This window comes from Sciurus carolinensis, chromosome 8 (assembly GCF_902686445.1).
Source record: "Sciurus carolinensis chromosome 8, mSciCar1.2, whole genome shotgun sequence".
NCBI classification, from domain to species: domain Eukaryota; kingdom Metazoa; phylum Chordata; class Mammalia; order Rodentia; family Sciuridae; genus Sciurus; species Sciurus carolinensis.
In genome coordinates, this window is record NC_062220.1 from 9,444,159 (window position 1) to 9,467,521 (window position 23,363).

Here is a 23,363-nt window from a genome sequence, read left to right on the forward strand (position 1 = left end):
GGGTGACACCTAAAACTTACCACTGAAGGACAGGACGTTTAAAAATACAGATGCCGTGTATTAAGAACAATTTATCTTAAAAGACAAAAATCCCAGGAACCAGAGGTGACTACTTATAATTTAATATGGGATCAGGGATACAGTCAAAGTGGGGTGGGAGCCAGAGTGACACCTTCCGGCTCTCTGGCCCTCCTGGGACTTTGATACAGTCCCCTCTGCAGTGAGGAGAGGGTATCAGTTCTGCTTTGCCTCTTGTCTGAAGCCTACTCATCGTCCTTCTGGGGGCCAACGAGATCCCGTGGGAATGCATGGCCTTATCAGAATCTAAACAGTGGAGGCCCTGGACAGCACTCACACACTGACCACACAGACGTGTGGACCACAGCAGCATGTGGTATCATTTCCACCGTCTAGAATTTCGGGGGAAAAGCAGGGGCGTCAGCCACAGTTTTCATCAACTTCACAGCAGATCCTGTAAAGTTAACCTGATATTCTCAGCAAAGGGTTGGAAAGAAAAACAAAACCAACCAACCAAACAACAAAAAAGAAACTCATTTGTCTGTTTAAATCTAAATGTTCCAAACACTGGCTAGGGAAGCTCCCCAAAACACTCTTAATTATGCATTATTCATCCATTTGCCCCAGCACAAATCCTCTGAAATATAAAATAGTTCACCCTAGAGGCAGAACGGTCTTCCTGGTTGCAGATGTGGAGGTAATGTGTCATTCAGAGAAGGCTCCTCAACTCAGACAAATAGCATTGTCCACCAGCTTTGACAGGTGAAACAGAAACAAGGAAAAGTCTGGAAACTACTAAAAATAAAAACGTAGCAAAATACAAACATGTAACATGAATTTCTTACATCGCTAAGAAAATAAAAAGAGCTAAGAAAAACTAAAATAGAAGTGATCTTTGGGTGAAAATCTGGGGAATAGAACTTTCCTCATTTTTGTGTTTACATTTTAATGTTAAAGAGGCACATGCACAATAAAAGTAGATGGTCTTAAATGTCAGGGTTTATTGTCCTCAGTATTCCTATCAATCAGATCTCGGTTTAAAGCAAGGGATGAGTAAACAAGGCTGATTGATGACAAAAGCCAGGCTGCTTTGATTTGTTAAAGTGACAATATTATTAGAATTAGTTCTGGAAGGTGTGAGTATAAAACAAAGAGCCTTTCTTTCTTTCTTTTAAAATTCTTCCTAAATAAAATGTATTAAAAAGAGATGAATTTGCTAAGGGTATTAAGACAAGGTTCCATTAATTGTAATAAGTATGACCTAAGCAGGCTGCTAATAGGGAGGCCTTAGATGAAGTCTTCCAATTGTCTTGCAGATAATTTAGCATATTTCTTCAGCTAATTTAGCTTATTTCTTCTACTGATCAGTAAAGAAAAGGAGCAAATAGGCACAAAAGTATGAAAGTTTTTCTAATTATAGGAGAGGAGATGCTGAAGACCGGAGAGCACTTGTGTGCAGAGTGCGCCTGTAATTTGGGGTGTGAAGTACACTGAAGAGCCTCTCTCCCGTGGGGTTCCTCACACTCTGACATTTACTAATGAACGGACCGTGCTCGGTGCCACTCGCCAACCAGCTGACATGAGCTTCCCAGACAACCATGGTGGACTTGGCAGGCTTGCTCCTAGCCAACCTGCTGCAAGGGAGCATGGAACATACACTATGGACCAGATGTGTTGATAAGGATGGAGAGAAGGTGTTCTGTCACCCATAAGCACGCTCAAGCCAAAGGCCTCACATGCGAAATAAATATCCTGATATAAGAGGGACATGCTTTTCCAATTCAGCATCACTATCTTGATGGTTCCATTTCCACAATTCCAAAAAACTTGGGAGAAAAGCTGACATCAGGGACATTTTCTGATCACTCATACTAAAAAAAAAATGATATTTCATTTTTTAAAAAAATTATGTAAACAATGATAATTTTATTTGCTCTTGTTACACATTTTCCAGTATAGTCAAGATGTCAACTGGCTATGGCAGAGAATAAATAACTTGTAAGATAAATTTTTGCAACAAGCAAATATTGGTGAAGAGTCAAAGAAATCATTCCTACCTGGAAGCAATGGGCATTTTAACTTGAAAATTTGTAAAGCCATTATGCAGTAAATATTTAACATATTTGTTCATTCATAAAATGCTCTTTGAAAGTCAAGCATGTGCATTGCTTTGTGTTCAAGTGTTTTGAGACTGTGTGAGTTCTATCTTTAAATGAATCTTTCTGATACAAGTCAGTCACGTAAATTCTTCCCCTTTCTGTTTGAGATGTGAGAAACAAAAAGTCTCTCTAGAATTCAATTAGGATATAGTAGCAAGGATACCCAAAGGAGTTCTAAAACATACCATTATCATATATTCTGGACTGCTTTAAAATAAAAAGGCAGTTTGTGGAAGCGTCAGTTGATGAAGGCTTTTCACCTCAGTATCCTGGCTAATTTTGCTGCACTGAGGGAGACATGGTCTAGACCACTAAGAATTGTCAATGACGGGCAAAGGTTCTCATGACTGAAGTGAGATCATTCAGCAATTGAACAAAAGTGGGAAGTGGCCCAAGTTGTCTCCTGGCATAAAAGGGAATTCTAGATCCTTATCCACAAACCTACAAGATAGATTTATTGTTTACATCTTCCCAAAGTCAATATTTATTTAAATAAATTTCTCTGCTTGTTCAGATGTGAAGTTATCCCAACTCATGTCCTAAACTTTACAGGGCACAAGCCAAATGAAATGGTTTTCAATACCATGTTTAAAGTTTCAAAACACTTTATCATAATCGATTATTCAAAAGTTTCTCCCTTTTTAGATAATTGACTTTTAATGTGTGACAAAAGCAGAAACTTCATATCCCAGAGTCATATAAAATATTGAAGCTGTGTAACATAGATTATCACTGATCCTAAGGCAGCTTATGATGTTATCAGTGGCAAATTCTAAGATATTTAAAATTTGCGACAAATATGTGCAAATAGAAGCTTCCTAAGAATAATCATCTCAAAAGTCCAAAATCTAAAAACTCCTTTTTTTCAAAATTATTCCAGCTTACTCTGCTGAACCCCAAATCATCACATTTATTATCCAACGGCTTTTCCATCAGTACTTCCAGAAACACAGTTGTGCAAACACCAGACACACCTCTCTCTCTATGCAAAATAAGCACATCTCATTGAAAACTCACAATTCTCAGTGTTTAACTAAACTTCATAAACCCACCTCCCAGAGTAAAGTTGTATTCTGCTGGCCTAAAAAATACTCCAGGATCAGGGAAATATAGCTAGGGAACAAATATTAAGAAAGGCTGCACTGGAAAATCAGTCCTTTGGATTTTTCTGCTTCCAAGGATCTGAAAAGGCAAACATTCCTGGGAGAGGTGACACTTTAATAATGAATTCATATTTCAGCACAAACAAATCATCACTGAGCAGGAAAAGGAGCAGATTTTAAAAGTCCTAGTTGGTAGCAACTAAAAGAGGGAAAGAGGAAAAAATTGTCACATAGAAGCTTGTGAAACAGGACAGGGACTGGCTAATTTGGTAGTGATAGGGCATGCAGAAGGGACAGAAAAGCAGAAGGGAGGTTACTGCCCACCTAACACTCCAAGGAACCGACCTTACGTAAACCTGTTGCTAGCTATCATATCATTAGCATTGAGCTTTACCTCCCCTCTGTGCATTTGGGGGTAAGGGAAAGGAAGGTAAGAGATTTGTGTTTGCACAGTAGAAAAGAAATTATGTCATGTTCAGGTGTCAATCAAAGTGTCCATCAACCCCCAATCCACCCAGGGGAGAAGAGGAGGACCTGGCACAGGCCAATAAAGGCGAGTTCCACTGTCTAGATGGTGCCCTAGGCAACTGCACAGCTCCCCACTCCACTCTTTCAGGCTGTTACTTTCACCTTCAATAAACCTTTTCCTTTCCTGCCAACCTCTCACATCTCACTCAATTCTTTATTCTAGATGCCAAGATTCTGGTCACAGGACTCCCGAAGGATCCCTGCCTGCATGCTGGTAATGAGTCTATTTCATAATTTAAGTCTTGATGTAATTTCTGATGGGGGAAGGACTTCCTAATAAAAGTCAAGAACACAGCCTAATTTGGCCGGTTCTGGTTGCCATGAGTGGGTCACGTGGACAAGGGATGGATCAGGGATGGAGACCACCTGAAAGAGCACAGCAGGAGGCACCAGGGCCCCTGAGAAGTCAACTGTCCTGGGGATTATAGCATGCTGGCTCCAGCTCCAGATTTCATTAGTTGTGACAGAGCCTTTTAACATATAAAGCTGAAAGGGTAGAAAGCAGAGGAGAAGGAGGTATTTGCAAATGGGACCAAGGGACAAGTGGGGTGAAGTTTGAACAAAGGATGCAAAAGTGTTTCCTTGGAACAGCACAAACAATATTGCTCCAAAGCAGGGTTAAGAGCAACACTGGAGCTAGCCTCAGCAAAAAGCCAGGCACTAAGCAACTCCGTGAGACCTATATTCAAATACAACGCAAAACAGGGCTGGGATGTGGCTCAGGGACCAAGTGCCCTGAGTTAAAACTCTAGTACCAAAAAAAAAAAAAAAAAAAAAAAAAAAAAAGAACAATGTTTGCCTCAGTGGCTTGGAGACTAAGGCAGGAAAATCACAAGTTCAAAGTCAACGGCAGCAACTTGGTCAGGCTCTGAGTTGCTCAGCAAGACCCTAACTAAAAATAAAAAATAAAAAGGGTTGGGGATGTGACTCAGTGGTTAAGCACCCCTGTGTTCAACCCTGGGCACACACACAAAAAAAGAGTAAGTTTGCTGAGCTCCTGTGGAGCCTGCAGGGTGTCCAGCATGAGTGTCTATAGACACGTGGACCAGAGAAGGGCTGCCATCTGGCTACCTGCTGAAGCTCTCCCCTGCAAGCAGGAAGCAGAAACTGCTGCCAGTCTAGCAGGTGACATGAGGGAGCCGTTACGCCCAGGCAGGGTCACAGTGTTAACCTCAGTGGTGTCTTTCGAGGGAAAGCAAAGAGTGTGGTTCTCTCTAAGACAAGTGTGGTCATCGAGAGCTCCCTCCTTTCCAGGTGTCTGCCGTGCCCATCCTCCTCCCAGAAGTGGGTGCTGATTTCCTGACCTGCCAAGTACAACCATCTTTCCAGCTGAAGGGAAGGAGGGAGAGACAACCTGCAAACACCGCTGCTGCTCCCTGCCCTTTGGTTTAATAGAGCAAACGATACATTATTAAAGAAGGAGAAGGTATTCAGGAAGGAAATCTCAAAGAAAACATCCCAGGTTAGCAGCAAGCAGTGAGTGATCTACTACTTAAACATGAGTGCAGGGGATGGAGAGGAAGAAAACCACTCGTGCTCTACATCACCTGGGACACTGAGACGTCGCGATTGGGTTTCTCCAGCCACGTGACCAGAAGGCAAATTTTACTCAACTCTTCAGCCTCATTTTAGCTTCTACCTTTGGTCTAAATCAAACACTGCAGTAATATCGCATCACCTGGTATCATCAAATGCAAAGGTTTTGGGGTTCAGTTGAACACCTGGATTTGCGTCCTTATCCCTGTACCCCTGGTCTCCAGCCACCTCAGAATCTAAAGTTTAAACACTCAGTTGGTGTATCTTGGGGTTTCTATATTTATCATTTCTAATCTGTAGAATGGGGATAATAATAAGTGTTTCTTAATGATGAGTATTTGAGTAACAAGGAAGAAAACCATCTTCAAATTAGCTCTGGCACCTGACAGTGGTTATTAGATCTGGAGGTGATGTCACAGACTTCAGGCAGAAGCACAGCAGAGTCAAGCACACTGGGAACAGGGCTCTCAGGGAGCCAAGGAGGGAATACAGGGACTGCCCGCTGCTTCTCCATGCAGACCCCCAGGTTTTCTGCCTTCACATCTTCACCAGCGCCTGCTTCCTGCTTCTGTTTGCCTTATTTACACATGGGCACCATGGTTGCCCCAGGAGTCCTTGAAGGTCCCACATCAACATCACACAACAAAACAGAGAGCTTCTGGATCAACAGTAGGAATCAGGTGTTCCCATCACCTGTGGCTAGTGCAGGAAGGATAGGACCATAGGGCAGAAGCCTGTTCCTCTGGAGGGTTCTGCAAAAGTCATGTAAAAGGCAGAGTGTGGCAAAATGACTGATCGCTCTCTACTATGCTCTGAATGTAATCCCAAAGTTCACATCCTAAAATTCCATCTGCGAGGCAGCAGTGTTGAGAGGTGGGGCCTTCAATAGGTGTGAAGGTCACGAGCACTCTACCTTTATGAGGACATTCATGCCACCATCTTGGGAATGGGTTGGTTACCCTGGGTAAAGGTTAGTTATATCATGGGAGTGGGCTGCTTAAGAAAGAGTAAGTTTGACCCCTTTCCTCTGTGTCTCCCATGCATGCTTACCTTTCCACTTTTGGCCATGGGAGGACACAACGAGAGGTCCTCACCAGATACTGAGTGGATGCTAGTGCTGGGCCCTGGACTTCCCAGACTCTAGAACCATGAGCCAATTAAATTTCCTTCATGTATCACTCATTTTCCAATATTCTATAATACAGCAGAGAAGAGACTAAAACAGCACCTCTGACTTACCATTCTGTTTAACGAGTGCTGTGAAAGTCAAGAGATGCTTAGAACACAGACAAAAGCATGCTACAATCTGTAAAATGCTATTTAGATTTAAGAACGGTGATATTTTGTACAAAGCTCTCAAAGGTTTAGTATCTGTGTTAACCTAGGCAAGAGGAACAAATTTAACTGGGATGTACTTAACAACCACACAAGATCGGGAGTGCTTCTTCAGTTAAGGGTGTGGAGGTAAATCAGAACACATCAACCAGGAAGCGGGTGTGAACAAAAAATAAGCAAACTAAAAACAGTGGTTTCCAAAGGATGTGAGAGTCACACTTGGATTCCCACCAAAGATCACATCTTGCCCAGTTTTGTCATGTACTGGCCCCTGACATCAAGGTTATAGCAGATGAATTTGGATTGTAGGGACAGAAAAACTAAAGTCAATGAAGAAATGCATGATGATCTATCATCTGAATGTGTATTTGCATTCATATTCTACTTTTTGATTTTTTATAAATACAGTCTCTCTCTAAAATGTATTTGAGGAATATCATTTAGGCAAATAATAAAACTTGAAGTCAATGTTTAGCAACATAATGCTGAACAGAATATGTTCTTTTGTGTATTTGTGTAATTACTAAGTTTCTTTAGGTTTTCAAATGTGATCTTTTCACTTTCAGAAGCTTGAACAATGTATGTGGTAGATGATTCTTGCCACCAGTGAAGTACAAAAACACATCTCCAAAATTCCTGGCTTCTCTTACATAGATCTCTTGTCTTTTTCTTCTGTTGAGAATTCTCTGCTACCTTTTTTTCTGTCTTTCAGATACTTAATATCACACTACACTAAAAATAACACCATATTCTCAATCAGTGAGAGTTACTATCATATACACACTTAGCTTGAATTTCAGCTAACAAGTCTCTTCTCCCAAGGGCAGTTGCCTATGAACTTTTCTAATGGAATAGAAAATTTTGTTGTTTATTAAAACAACCACATGTCATTTTCAGCATCGTCAAGCAGAATTTTTGGTAACAAATATTAATTTGCCAACTATCTCATGTTCATAAAACATGAGCTAATTAACACTGCCATTCAATCATTTTGTTATTTATATATCATTTTGTTGTCTAAGACCTATCATTTTGTTATCTCTATATCCCTCTGTTTTGCCTCTGTATCTCTGTCCCCAAGTCTTATTACTACAAAGGCCTTATTTTAGTCAGATATTTTGCTGCTGTGACTAAAAGATCCAATCAGAACAATTTTAGAGGAGTTTATTTAGGGGCTCAAGGTTTCAGAGGTCTCAATCCATAGACAGCAGACTTCATTCCTCAGGGCTCAAGGTGAGGTTGGACATCATGCAGGAAGAATTTGGTAAAGCGAAGCAGTTCACATGGTGAGCAGGAAGCAGAGAAAGAGAGATCTCCACTTGCCAGATACAAATATATACCCCAAAGACCCAGCTCCTCCAGCCACACTCCACCTGCCTCTAGTTACCACTCAGTTAATCCCATCACGTGATTAAACCACTGATTAGGTTACGACTCTCACAATCAAATCATGTCTCCTCTTAACCTTCTTGCATTGTCTCACATGTGAACTTTTGGGGGACACCTCTCGTCCAAACTATAACAGGTCTCTTCACACCTCTATAAACTTCTGTACACGCTGTTCTGCATACAGTGGTTTAGCTTTTCCTTACCTGTCTTCTTCCTCCTTTTGGTCTTACTCTATCTTTCCTATCTCCTCTTTCTGATGTTATTTTTCTTCTTTTCCCTCTTCCTCTTAAAAAAGTTCCTCTGCATATTCTCTTGTTCTCTTTTGTGTCTTTGTTTGTTGATGGTCCTTCCTTTCCTCCTTCCTCTCATCCCTCTGTCCCTTCTTCCTTCTCTTCTATATTTATTAACTTTTATTTTACGTATCTTGAATTGGTGACGGTTCAGTATCATTTTATTATTTAGAACTTCCTATTTTCCCCAAACCTTATTATGGTAAAACTGACCAATAAAAAAATATATATTTATGACATAAAATATGATGTTTTTCTATATGTGTACATTACGAAATGATTAACTCAAGCTAAGTAGTACATCCATTTTGTCCCAGAGGGAACATTTTCTGTGGTGAGAACACTTCAGACCTACTCTCTGAGCCGTTTTCACATGAGCAACACATGTTAGAGACCGTGGTCACCATGTTGTACAACCATATACAGGGCTTGTTTCTTCTGTTTAACTTACACTTTGTTCCTTATCAATCAACATTTCCCTATTTCCCCACCTCGCCCCAGGCCTGGCAACCACCATTCATATTTTTAACAGAATAAAAAATGGTGGTCCTTGACCAATTAATATTTACCCAAGGAAATATTTCTTCTTCCCCCTGAAACTTGCCATTCATTGACAGTTCTATTGATGTCCCCTTGAAGTGAATTTTCTATTTCTGCCTCTAATTGTGTTTCTTTCCTCTTCATGAAATGCCATCAAATTTGAAATTATCAATAAATAGCTAATGAATACCATGATTTTAAAGTCCAAAACTCAACTAAATGTCTAACTATTTTTTATGCAGCTTTAATACCAAAGCGGGGCACTGGAGGAAAAACTGTAAAGGTCTCATTTTTATTTATCCTACATTTTCATATGAAACCGTTGATACATTAATAAAAAAGAAAAATATCTGTGTGCATATAGTACTATTTGTCATGTATGGTACACATATTTTAAAATATCTTTAGAAAGATTTTCTGATAAAAATTTCCTTAACTCAGAACGTTCATATTATTTTGAATTTATTGCCACAAGTGACTTCAAAATTCTTCCACTTTGACTTACTCTCTCCATTTATAGCCTAGATTTTCCTGTATTATTCCTCAATTGTGGCTCTAGGAGAAGTTTATGGTATCTGTGGGTCTTCTAGTAGAAATGGCAAGAATGACTTTGGGTGCCTACTAAGAGCTGTTGTGCAATAATAAATATTTTAAAATGAAGTCATAAAATCACATTTTTATTTAACACATTCATTGGCAAAGGAAGAAAATCTGCCTTACCTCCTCGCTTGTTGATCTTGGCATAGCCCGGAGAATAACTGCTGGACATGGAGGAAGAGCTGCTGAAGGCCATGTGGGGGAGACCAGAGACCAATGGCTCATCACATTTTTCTGAAAAGAAAAGAGATTCAATGAAGCTCTTTATATTATTATTATTATTATTATTATTATTATTATTATTTATTTGCAGTAATGGGAATTGAATCTGAGGTGCTCTACCACTGAACTACAACCCCAACCCTTTTTATTTTTTATTTTCATTTTGAAACAGGGTTTCCTAAGTTGCTGAGGCTGTCCTCAAACTTGTGATCTTTCTGCCTCAGCCTCCTGATTTGCAGGGATTTGTAGGCATGTGCCACCATGGCCGCCCATGAAGTTCTTTAAATAATGATTGATATGTGCTTGCTAAAATAAGTACTAGATCTAGTACCAATTCTAAAATCCATGAAATGATATTTGGCAAAAGGTCAGATTTTAGGTGACTTAATTATGCTAATTATAAAAAGTCACAGAAGCAGTTCAATCTTCTGATTTTCAAGAGTAGAACTATAGCAAAGTACATTGTTCTTAAGGAGCTCCGTCCAGACTTATTATCTTAGAACTGCAAGTAAAATTGAGGGTGTTTGCACAACAAATTTTGATATCTGGCATCTCCTAGAAATCTTCAGGCACTGATGTATTACAGGAACAGAGAATTAGATTGGAAGAAGAGAGACAAGGAGGAATTTTACCAAAGCTACAAAAATAAGGAATGGGGAGCTGCTAATCAACATGTATAAAATTCTAGTTGCACAAGATGATAAGTTCTAAAGATCTCATGTGCCACACTGTGCATGTAGATTATATACTGTGCCAAAAATTGTTAAAGCCTGTTAAAAGGGTAGATCTCATGTTAAGTACTATTATCCTAATAAATGAATTAAAAAAAAAAAGGAAATAGAAATCCCTAAAGAAGAAGACAGAATAATCGCCACTTAAAAAGACTCACCATCAGAAAAATGAGTCAGTCCCCACACTCAACTAATCAGCTGCACTCTGAGCAGATGAAACCTGAATTCTAATTGTAACATAATCTGCACTTGGCTTTTAAAATGCTATTAGAGTGCCCACCATCCCCTTTCTAGCTGCTTGCTCCCTGATTCCTCTGATGGGTCTTCCACAATTTCCTGAGGTCTACCTTTTCCTAAGGTTGAAGTGCTCAGGACCAGCCCTTGGCTTACTACTCAGTCCACCTGCCACTTCTGGGACACTGCATTGGCTCTGCTGCTTGTGGTAGCAAGTTCTATAGTTCTATATCTCAAGTTCTATATCTCCCCTGACTACTAAAACAACAGACCTAGTCCAAGCAGCCAACGGTGATCGCTGTCCTAAGACTCTCTAACCTTCCTGCTTGCTCTAGGGATGGTCCTTTTGCACAGGGCAGTGAGAGAGACATTTATGAAAGCGTAGAGGAAATGTGACTTCATCTACTCTGAATGGTAAATTTTAACAACTAATATGGGTTTGTCTCTGTGTCTTCTATCCAGTATTCCACTCCTCAGTTTATACCCAAAGGACTTAAAAATCAGCCTACTACAGTGACACAGCCACATCATTGTTTATAGCAGCTCATTTCACAATAGCTAGATTGTGGAACCAACCCAGATGCCCTTCAACAGATGAATGCATAAAGAAACTGTGTATATATACACAATGGAATATTATTCAACCATAAAGAAGAATAAAATCTTGGCATTTGCAGGTAAATGAATGGAATTGGAGAATATCATGCTAAGTGAAGTGAGCCAATCCCAAAAAAACAAAGGCCAAATGCTTTCTCTGATAAGTGGATGATGATACCTAATGGTGGTGGGGGTTGGGGTAAGAGAAGAATGGAGGAACTTTGGATTGTGTAGAGGGAAATGAGAAGAGGAAGTGGGTACGGGTAGGAAAGATAGTGGAATGAGACAGATATCCTTACCCTATGGACATGTCTGATTACACAAATGGTGTGAATCTACATTGTCCACAACCATAGAAAGGAAAAGTTGTACCCTATTTGTGTACAATGAATCAAAATGCAGTGCGTAAAAATAAAAAAAAAAAATTAAATTTAAAAAACCCAATACATATGCAATCTTTCACTTTACAGTATAGGTTGATGAACTGGCACTTTCAAATTAAGTTTTATGAATTTTTTCCTTCTTTAACTTTTAACTTACTGCAGAAATAAAATCACATATTCATGCATCTTTCCCAGAGGCACTTTCAGTCTAAGAAAAGAAATCTACCGATATTCTATGAGAATGGACTTGTTCGTCTTAACTTCAGATCTGTGCACACTTGACCGGTGAGGTAATGAATATTGATTCATATCTCCAGCACCACTGAGACCAAACTCCTCATGAGTGAGTGTTCGGGACAATGTCCAGGTGACAAAAATGTAGACCCAACAAGCCTCTAAGTCTAGAAGCACAATGTCAACATACAACTTGGCACAAAACCTAATTTTTAGAAAGGTGATTTTTATTTCCAAAATATGTTCCCATTTGCTCAGAACTCCGTTTAATAAAATAAGGAACCGAACCAATTCCAGAATGATTCTTATCTTTATACCTATAAACAAAAAAGTTTCCCAATAGAAGAAATGAAGTAGCTCTCTTGAAAATTCATGTAAGTGGAGTTAAGTCCCCAAAGAAATGAATCACTATTTAGCCATTCAAGTGTGTATAAATCTGAAGTTAAAATGAACAAATCCATTCTCATAAAATATCGTTAAATTTCTTATCTTTCTTAAACTACAAGTGCCTCTGAGAAAGATGGCAGGTATGTGTGATAGTATTCCCCAGAAAATTCAATGTAAAAGACTGAAAAGTTGAACATAAAATGTGTTTTCAAAGTAATCAGTTCACAAAGCTATACTACAAAGTGAAAAATTTCATGCCCATTGTTAAAATTTACTATAAAATAATGGTCGATGAGATCCATTTTTTATTTGATTTTCTGTTTTCTGATTCTTTCAAGTTCAATCTTTATAATTTTTGGCTTAAATTTTCATTTAACCACAGGAAGCAGTGTTGGTCAGGTTCCCAAGGGGGTGCTAACATTCATTTCATCCCATTCAATCACCCATGCGCTGCGCCTGTTGGAAGGGCGGGAGCGCATGAAATGCGCATGCTCTGCCCCCTAAAGAACAGACGGAGAACACAAAGGCACCTTCATTGTCTGAGGTGTGATCAACACTCCTGAGGAGCCTGACTGTGACGGGGACAGGGGGCTGTTGTTCCACGGGGCTGGTCCTTGTCAAGGAAACTGTCAGAGCATTTATGGACCTGAGCCATGTGGAGGAAATGGACAGGACCGTGCTGGGGCATCTTTTTCTAGTCTAAACCTCTCCATAGGCCCAGCCTATAGCTGAAAATAATAAATGATACATTTTCTAAAAGTAAGCATTTAGTGAATACATATACTTACATTGAAAATAAAATGAAGTTGAGAGATATTGATTAAATCATGTATCAGTTAATGGAAATTTAGAGTTTAAATAAAACATTTTTACAACCTATAGTTTAATTAAATTATACTTAATTAAAATGGACTTCTGTAACAATTTAATATTTTGATACCAAATACTATTTTTATTTATTTTAAACATCAATTAGAAGTAAATTTGAAAAATTAAAAATGAAATTTTAAAATGATTATATCAGAGTTATAAAATTAGAATAAAATTGAGATCAGGAAAGAAAAGACTATATTAGAGATTACTTTTTTGTGAAAAGTGACTATAAAATTATCAGAACTTAAACACTGCCAAACTCATGCTTTTTTAAATTGCAATATGATATATAACCATAAAATTAAATAAGAGTTACATTTAGATACTTTTTCCTATAGGACATTATCATGAATATTTATTTGATATATATTTCCTTTTATTTTTTAAACATGACGGGCATTAAATATATGTAAATATACATAAAATGGGATGTGTGTGTGGTGTGCATGTGTGTTATATATATGTATATAGTCACTTTTTCCATAAGTGGCAATAGAAGAACCCACGTAGGATAATAAAGCATAAAACAACACCACCAAATTGTAATTAAACACTATATAGAATATAATCAAATACCAAAATGACATAAAGATAAAAACGCTAGGTTATGCTATAGGTGAGTTGCTTGTTAGATCTCCTTTTATTATAAAAGTATGACCTTGAATATGTCAATCAACCTCTTTCCTACAGAGGACTCCCACATAATAATGAGGAAATTGAGCTCAGTTTCTCTCAATCCCTGAAAACTCCAAGGAATGTCTAGCACAGGAATCAGCAAACTGTGACCTACAGGCCAAATCCAGTTCTTCCTGCTTCTGTAAGTGAGGTTTCACTAGGGAACAGAAGCACTTACTCATTTATGCGTTTGTCTATACTGTGTTCAAAAACAACAGAATGTTGCAATAAAGACCACATGGCCTGTGAAACTAAAGACTGTCTGACCTTTTATGGAAAAATTTTTGTGGCCTCTAGCCTTGTTTGACAAATGTTCCACATAGATGGGAATGAGAATGATTAGCAAGTAGCTATGTTGTGAGATAGCATGAACATAATGAATCAGAACTAGAGATTAGAGGATCTACAGGTAGGTAGAGCTAAGAACATTCTGTAAAGAGGGACTGGCTTATGCAACATCACAGAGGCCACAGTGGGTATGAAATTCCAGAGATGTCTGCATTCACACTTCATGCCTGCTTATGCTGCTGTGGTGACTCTTAGGATGAACTCCCCATTTTTATTTCCAGCTGTAATACCAGTTATTACACATGACACTCTAAAGGGCTGGCTGGCTTGTTGTGCTAGAGCATCTTATCACAATATTCTGCAGATATTAAATACCAGAAAATCAGACAAACCCCTGGAGAAAGTTAGAAATTTGATAGAGTAGTAAATAAAGGAGAAGGAGATAGAGACTTGAAATGACTTGGTATGGCATTCTCCCACGCTGGGCTGACTTCCAGAACTACAGCCACACAAAGCTATGGCAAATATTTGGTCTCCAGTGTACTTCCCTTCCAGGGAATCTTGGATGGAAACTAGAGCAGCAGATGGGCCTTGAGTTTTATTTTTGTGCAATTTTAGTCAATCAGGAAGGCAGATGAGCTGTTAAGAATGCTGTACTAACTCAAGCTGGAATGGAGGAATTACTGGCACAGAGAAAGTGTCTGTTGCCCTTTGCCTGAGATGGTATGGTTGGGAGGGCTGGCCATCAGCAAGGGAAATGGACAGTAATGTGCAAGGTCAAGGGACCTCACCTGTAATTCATTAGAATATGGCACTCAAACTTCTTTTTCATTAAAAGCAATTTGGAAAATCTTCACAAAATACTTTCTCTTAAAATTATAGAACTTGGGTTCTGCTTTATATTGCACATGTATTGATACAATCCATGCCAGGAGGGCAATTAAGAACAGCAAGTCCTCCAGAACAAAACAGTGCTTCCTGAGTAGACGCTTTAGCCATTACATCTCATCTGGGTATTAGGAAAGCTGCTTTGAAGGGGACATTCTCAATGGCATGCCTCAGGGACCTCCACACACTCTAGTGTGCATGCAGTTCCTAACTTTTGAAGGTGGAGCAACTTCACCTGTATTGCACGTTTTCCCTGCCTCAGGTTTGGTGACGCTACTCTCCATAGTCAGGAGAAATGGAAGAGGCCTTGGCAAGACTCCTCAAAAATGCATATCCTGCTTCCAATCAGTGGGTTTCAGCCTTGTTTTTAAGACAAAAACTGTGTGGAATTATAAGCTGAACCGTTGCCCTAATTCCCTTTTCTGGTTTTCTAAGAAGTAGAGTAGCTCCTTCGAGAGGTCTTCTCTCTTCCTCTTCTGTCCATTTCAGGGTCTGGAGTTCCAACTCGGTTCTCCAGCACCGCATCTTGCCTCCTGCTCCGGACCTTCTCTACTCTGTCTGCTCGTCCACATGCCTGACAATTGGCAATCGCATTTACCAATCTGAATATGCACCCACCTGTTACCTCCCTAATGTTTATCCTCTCCAACCTGCTGCTTGCTATGTTACTTTCCTGACACCGTATTTGCTGGCTTCCCCAGAAAGATCATGCCTTAGATTATATTGCTGTGAAGACAGAGGGAAAACACCTCAAACAAATGAACTGCTATATCTTGCACAGCCTAATAGACTGTTGTAGTCAGTTTTCTCATGGCTGCGACTAAAATGATCTGACCAGAACAATTGTAGAGGAGGATAAGTTTACTTGTGGGCTTCACGGTTTCAAAAGTCTCAATCCACAGACAGCAGACTCCATTCCTCTGGGCTTGAGGTAAGGTAAGATATCATGGCTGAAAGAGTGTGGCAGAGGGAACCAGCCCACATGATAATCAGGAAACAGAGAAAGATCTCTGCTTGGCAGATACAAATATGTACCCCAAAGCCACACCCCCATTCCCACCTCCTCCAGTCATACCCTACCACTTCAGTTACCACTCAGTTAATCCCTATGAGGGAATTAATTCACTGATTGGATTAAGACTCTTTTGACTCTATCATTTCTTCTCTGAGCCTTCTTGCACTGTCTCACTTGTGAGCTTTTGGGGACACCTCACATCCAAACCATAACATAGACATTTCAGGATTTGAATGGAATGACATATGAAGTCACAACCCAAGTGCTTTCTTGAGTCAACATTGAGATTAATGTACCCGGTCAAGTTTTTGTAAAATTATTAGTAGCATCTTGCTCTCCAAGAGAAGATGCAGGTAAGATTTAGCACTTGTATGGTTCAGAGACTTTATTCCCACCATTATGAGTTTGTGTTTTTATAGAAGAAAGGAAGAAAAGAAGGAAGGATGGTAGATCAGCCCAATATGTTTTTTTTTTTTTTAATCATTGCAACATTCTCATAATTTTTTTTCCCATAGAGGGAGCACCTGGTGGCAAGAATATTTCCCTGGGATGCACTTGGAAGGTTGGTGCTCTGTCTCCTTTTCTCAGCACACATCACTTGAACAAGCATTATGAAATTCACCTGAGAAATGTGCTAACTTTGACCTTCCACCATGATATGAAAGTAAACACAAGTCACTCCACAGGTCTTCTGAGAGAACTCTCCTCCCCCAAGTATATAATGTCCTCTTTTGATCAACTTATTGCCTAATAAACATTTTATTGGGATAGTCATAACTTTCAGAGGTAGCATTACCCAATATTACCAATGGCAGAAGAGCTTGCCCCTTAGATTCAAAAGTCTGGATTTTATTGCTAACGACATGAATTTGAGAAAATTATTTAATCCCATCTTACCCACGGTCTCCTTAGTCCTTCTGTTTATTTAAAATACTTTCCCAGTTTTGAATCAGTTCCATGATTTTTTTAAACCATAGCAATTGTAAATAAATGGTTCAAAAATCATAGTTGGTACTGTGGCGCACGCTTGTAATCTCAGTGACTTGGGAGGCTGAGGTAGAAGGATGATGGAAAGTTCAAAGCCAGTCTCAGCAACTTAGTGAAACCCTGTTTCTAAATAAAATATCAAGAGGGCGAGAGATGTGGCTCAGTGGTTTAGTGCCCCTGGGTTCAATACTGGTACCTAGATTATGTTGCGAAGGAAGGAAGGAAGGAAGGAAAGAAGGAAGGAAGAGAGGGAGGGAGGGAGGGTATCAGGAGTACACTAGAAAAATGTTTGTTTCTCCTTAGGGCAACACTACCGTTAAATCGTATTCCATATCCTATACCATCTGCTAATTTTTAGACCTTCACCCACATAATATTATTCTCCCATTTTTATGGTTTATACATTGTTTTCTGTATGTCTTCCTTCAGCTTTCCTGGCCTACTCTTTGTCACTAGAAATAATATATATATTTTCCCCAATTCCATGAAATTTCATATAACACAAAGAGGACCCTTAAAAGAAAGGACCTCAAAGTCCATAAAAGTAATCACTAGTATGATCTTCACAAACCATTAACATACACACTCCATTTTATATATTCATGCGAATACCATGTACCTGAATATAGTCTCTGAAACACACTCACGCTAGAGCACGTATACATGCATTAAATCTCACTGACATTTGCACAGGCAACAGAATTTACAGTCTGGTCTTTAACAGACTTTTCAACTCTATAATCGATCTCAGAAATTCTCACATAGATATCAACACATTTTATGCATTTCATTTTATATGAAGATATCTTGTATTATTTATACCAGGTTCTAAATAGCAAAGTGAATTTTCTTTACACAGAAAATACAACGTTGGTGTACCCCTGGTAAAAATAGATAATACAATTGGATTGTGAGAATCAGTCATTTCTCCTTATAGTCTATGGGGGAATGGACTTGGGTTATTTTCCCATGCTACCAAAGGAGATAGCGGGGAGAGTGGTCATGCAGAGAAGTTAGGTTATGTTGTTTTCAAGTGCTACTTTAGGAAAAAGCTAAAGATGGTGGAACTGAAATTATCAACTGAACAGATGTACCTTATCTGATATGCAGTGAGAATCCCTAAATAAAAGAGAGAGAGAGAGAGAGAGAGAGAGAGAGAGAGAGAGAGAGAGAAATCCTACCTCTTCCTTCCTCTTCATTTCACTGAGTCTTTCCTGTTTCCTACCAGATGGAGGAGACTCTGTGTATCTTTGGTTTATTTTCTGTTCAATGAGACAAAGTCCCCTGTGCTACTCTCTGCCTTGTAGTATCTGAGAGTTTGAATGAGGCAGCTTCCCAACTTGTATCTCAGCCCTTTCAAAGTGGTCCAGCATGAAAGGAATGTGATGACAGAGGTCATTAAAACAAAATCAGTAAATCAATGAGTAATAACAGCAATCATTATTGAGTGTTTCTGTGACAGGTAATTTGTTAAATATTCTGAATGGATTGCCTTGCTGAATAAATTATAGTAACACTTTGAGATAGAATTGTTACCATTTTACAAACAAAGCTTAAGACCTTAGAGGTTAAGGATATTCGACTTGCTATAAAAACAAACAAACAGCAAACTGCACCTGATAATAAGGCCCGTGCTTTTAAGGTCTATATTTTAAGGATGCACCATCTCTAGATTCATTTTAGATAAACTCCATACACGTTGTGTTGGCTTTATGGGCTCTGCAGATCTCATCATACTGAAATTGTCAGTTTGCTCTCCTGGCCTGGGAGAATTTACTTGAGATGATATCCTTTATCATAGTATTGTGGAAACTTCAATATCTTCTGTGCTACATCAGCCTTTCATCCTTCAGAAAGGGAGAGGTCCCTGCAGTTTTAAATGCATTCTTAGAGAGATCCATTCATAATTGGTCATTCGACTGGTATGTCTAATTGAATGCGCTCAGCCAAGGACACCAGCTTCGGCCTGTTCGTTCATTCAATACACAGGCACTTACATCCTGCTTCAGTCCCTCTCTCTTTACAATTCATTTTCTTCACAGTGGCCAGATGGACCTTGTATAAATGAGGATCAGATGATGCCTTACCCGGACAACCTCCCCGTGCTTCACTCACTATAAAATCTGAGGCCACCAGGTCTGGCCCTCAAATGGCCCTCGTGACAGCTTATTTCACCCCTCCTCTGAGTCACTAGGCTCTAGATTCACTCTTCTTTCTCTTTTCAGACCAACCAAGATGCTTGCTAAAGAGTCTTGCCCCACTCTCTGGTTTCCAGCCAGAGTTCTCTCAACAGTTCTAAATGAGATGGATGAAGACTTTTTCCCCTTCTGTCACCAAGGCAAAGGTCACCTTCTGCTTCTGTGACCTGTTCATCTAAATTAACAGCTCAGTTTCTCTCTTCAAATTCTCCAGACAGGCTTACTCTTCCACCACACTGATTGGTTCACAGCACCAATCACAATGTGAAATTATCCTTCGTCTTGTTTTTAAATATATTACTTTTCTTACTGAACAGACTCTAAATACCATGAAGAGAGGAGCACCCATCACACTTACCGACCCTGTATTCCCAGGGCATAAGAACTGGAAGCAGCATGAACTCTGGAGAGGTATTGAGTCAATGAATTGCTGGCAAGCAATAAATCCATCTAACAGTTAGCCAGGCAAGATAGTGTTGAATTTGACTAATAAGACGTATTCTTTATCTGTGAAGCTTCTACTAGACATTTTTGTATTTTCCATTTTAAAATCTATATTGCAGAAGAGAGTTGGCTCTATGCCTTGACAGATACATAGATCTTCTGTGTCCCTGATAAGAAAGATCATCCCTCTGATTTTTATCAACCTAAAACATCATGTAATTCAAAACCCTTGAATTACATAGTGCTTGTCTAACTCATCGATATTTACCTCTAAAAGTTTTCAAATATCATGGCTCCAGCTAATGAATTTATGAGTGTTGAAGACACAGGCAATGCTGAGTTAGCTCTTCCTTACCCTGTTTTAGTCTTCAAAATAAGGTAAGACTCTGATGTTTCTAGCATTATGTTTTCATCCTTTCTCACTGAAATTAGTGTCTTGATATTGTCATTTGATCAAAATTGGTTTATAAATTGATCTTTCTGCCATATGATGATCTCTTCTTGAAGAAAGAAACCTCTTCTCATTTTCCATGTGCATAAAATAGGAATTCTTCATATATTTAAACACATACTTAACACAGTTTGGTCAATAGTGTATGGCAATGGTTGAGTTCAATATTATTCTCTTAAAAATTGGTTCTGATTTAGTTTCTTTTTTGTTGTCCAAATAGTTTGGAAAATTCACAAAAGTAGTATAGCTAAAAATTCAGTCACGTTTGCAAGAATCATGGTTGTAAATCAAATAGGAAATTGTCTGGTCTGCATGTACCAAGGGCAAATTACTTTGAGATGTAGTTCAAATTTTGCTGGACATTTAACAGCTGCAGCATATTTCTGACAGATGGTATAACAGATGAATCAGTTTCAAATTATCTACTAAACTGTTATATACTATAGAAGAAAGAGATTTGTGAGACTTTTTAAAAAATTAGATTTTGTCTCCTCTAAATCGATCTCCTAATTTCATAGAAATAAATCCTATAACATAAAATAATAATACAAAAGTCAATTTTTACACTTTGTGTAATCTGGAAATGCTTTTGAAATTTTAATTCCCATTACTTTGTGCAAAAAAAGGAAATGGTGTTCAAGAAGACTCAATGCTCAAAAACCAGGCAGAGATTTTATCTCTTAAACAATGGTGACAATAGTCTATTTTTTTTTTTAAACTCAAAGTCTACAATCTAATAAGGAGGCAGAATTACCTAGCAAATCTAATAAACAAATAATTTGGAAACTGTCAAGGTCAATTGAAATATGAACAAATGAACTTGAGTACTCTTAAAGATTTGATTGACAGTCTTCCTATGGAGGTGGCTCTTTTAGATTTTCATTTGTTGGTCTTCTGGTAATTGTCACATTTTGCCTCTACTTTCATTAACTGGTTCATTCAAGGACAGTATTTAACAATAAGAAACAATATGCTTATAGACAGTCAAGTCTATTTCCTAAAATACTTGCCCCATTTCAACTTTAAATAATTGACTAAAGGGCTCCAGATAAGCCTCCTTCAGTGTCCCTGGCTTAAGTCACTTAAGATTAGATCATGCATTCGATAGGTACAAAATGAACACTGGAATGCTGTAGAGTTGGTCAGAGTGAGTTTGCAGAATGATGCTAGATTAATTTAAAGTATTCATGACAAGTTTAAAAATTTAGCCCATGAAAGAATATTTATAATATGATCCTAGTTATATATCCTTTACAGATATGAAAAGATTTGAAAGAATATATAAACCAAAATGTTAACCTTGTTTATAGGCTTATATTATTAGGTCACTTTTAGATTTTATTTTCCTCAATTTGCAATGTTCTTCAATTAAAGAGATTTTATAATATATGAAAAATCAATAATATTAAAGATAATTGTGCAGTGATGATGCACTCCTTTATTCATTTGACAACTATTTATTGAGTCCCTACAGCAGTGGTAGTTCAGTGGACATAAGTTTTATATTATATTAAATCATAAAACATATATTTTAGGATGGTGAGTTGTCATAGACAAAAGTACAGCAGGAGAGGAAGATGAGGTTTGGGTGGGTAGGTGTGAGTGTCCTTTCAGTTAGATGCCCCGGAGGAACTCAGAGATCAGGTGCCATTTTTAGTAGAAACTTGGTGGAGAAGCAGGAGCAAACCAGAGAGTGGTCCAGGTGTGTGGACTGGAAGGTCTAGAACAGGGGAGAAGCCCAGGAGCAGGAGCAAGGAGAGCATCTTTAAGGACCTTGCAGAGGTCATGGGGGAGTAGGAGAGGCTTGGAGAAGATAGCAAGGAAGGAGGCAGAGAGATTCTGGGGTTGAGGAAGAGGCAGCTGGGTAGCCAGTGAAGGGCTCTGTGAGGGTGTGAGGAGTTGGGCCTTAGTGATACTAAAAAATGGAGGTCCTTCACAAGAGAAAATGTGATGTTTTCCAAATTCATCATGAAGGAAAGTAAGTTAATGTAAACAGTGTGGTTTTCTACCTAGAAATTATTCTATTTAATTTCTACATACAGGCTGCCACTGAGGTTATAACTCTAACTCAAATCAACTTCTTGTCTCCAATGTTTATAGTAAGGAAAAGTAAGCGCAATAATATGTATTTCCCTGGGCATAAATTCATTTTAGAAGAGTTATACTAAAATATAACTAGGTTATTTTAATTTCTGTTAACCTATCATTCACTTCCTTATGTCCTTATTGAACCTACTAAGAATTTGAGTCACATACTATGTTTAAAGTGACAACTGGAAAAATATCTCTTTGAATCTCCCAGGAATCTGATTTGATTATCTCATACAAGTGCCTTCACTAACACAGGGAACCCAGGGTTGGGTAGGACGAAGACGTTTTATCTCCTTCCATGAGGGCTCATCTCCAGTAGAGAGGCATACAGCTCACTGTGGCCAGTACAATAAGAGTTACTGAAGAGACTGAAAGGGGAGGTCAGTGGCCTCTGTCTCAGAGAGTAAGGACAATTTCAAGTTTTACTATTTTAAAGCACATGGGACATGGAGTGTGTTAGCTTTTTGCCAGCATGATCAAAACACCCGATGAACAACCTAGAGGAAAGATTTATTTTGGCTCATGGTTTCAGAGGTCTCAGTTCATGTTGGCAGCCTCCAAGGCAGACACATCATGGAGAAAGGGCAGGACAGAGCAAACCTCTCATGACATGGCAGCCGGGAAGCAGAGAGAGTGAGCAAGTGAGTGTGAGTGTCACCAAGGCCATGGTCCCAGTGACCTACCTCCTCCAGCTGTGTCCCACATGCCTACTCTTACCACCCAGTGATCCATTCAAGCCAGTACTTCATCAGATGGATTAATCCATTAATAAGCATAAGGTTACAGCCTTATGCCTAGAAGCCCCACCCCTGAATCTCGCTACATTGGGGATCTTTTTGGGAGATAGTCCAGATCCAAACTGTAACAATAAAAGAATTCACTAAATAGAATATGGCAGCAAAGAGCATTCTATGCAAAATCAGTATCAAAAAATGTATAAATATGGGAATATATGATATCATCATGAAGGAATGAGACAAATAGAATTGAAAACAGACCAACCAAAAAGCAAAAAAGCAAAAGCCTGTTCTGTCTAAAGTGCTCTTCTCCAATTTTCTCATGGATAACTGATCTTGTCTTAAATTAGAAGCCAGGAGGAGAGACTTTCCCAAACCTACCATCCCTTAAACTAAATTCAGTGTGTTCCCAGAGAACCCAATTCTATTTTTT

General features: G+C 38.8%; 1 protein-coding gene across 2 annotated transcripts in view; it reads right to left on the reverse strand.

Moving 5' to 3' along the window:
* The window catches only part of Cntnap2 (contactin associated protein 2), a 1,961,892-nt gene that overhangs the window by 1,366,012 nt on the left and 572,517 nt on the right, over positions 1-23,363 (reverse strand). For both annotated transcript variants that reach the window (XM_047561468.1, XM_047561470.1), the window contains exon 2: positions 9,619-9,729. In XM_047561468.1, coding sequence (XP_047417424.1) covers positions 9,619-9,729 — 111 coding nt within the window. The remainder of the gene's footprint in view (positions 1-9,618; positions 9,730-23,363) is intronic.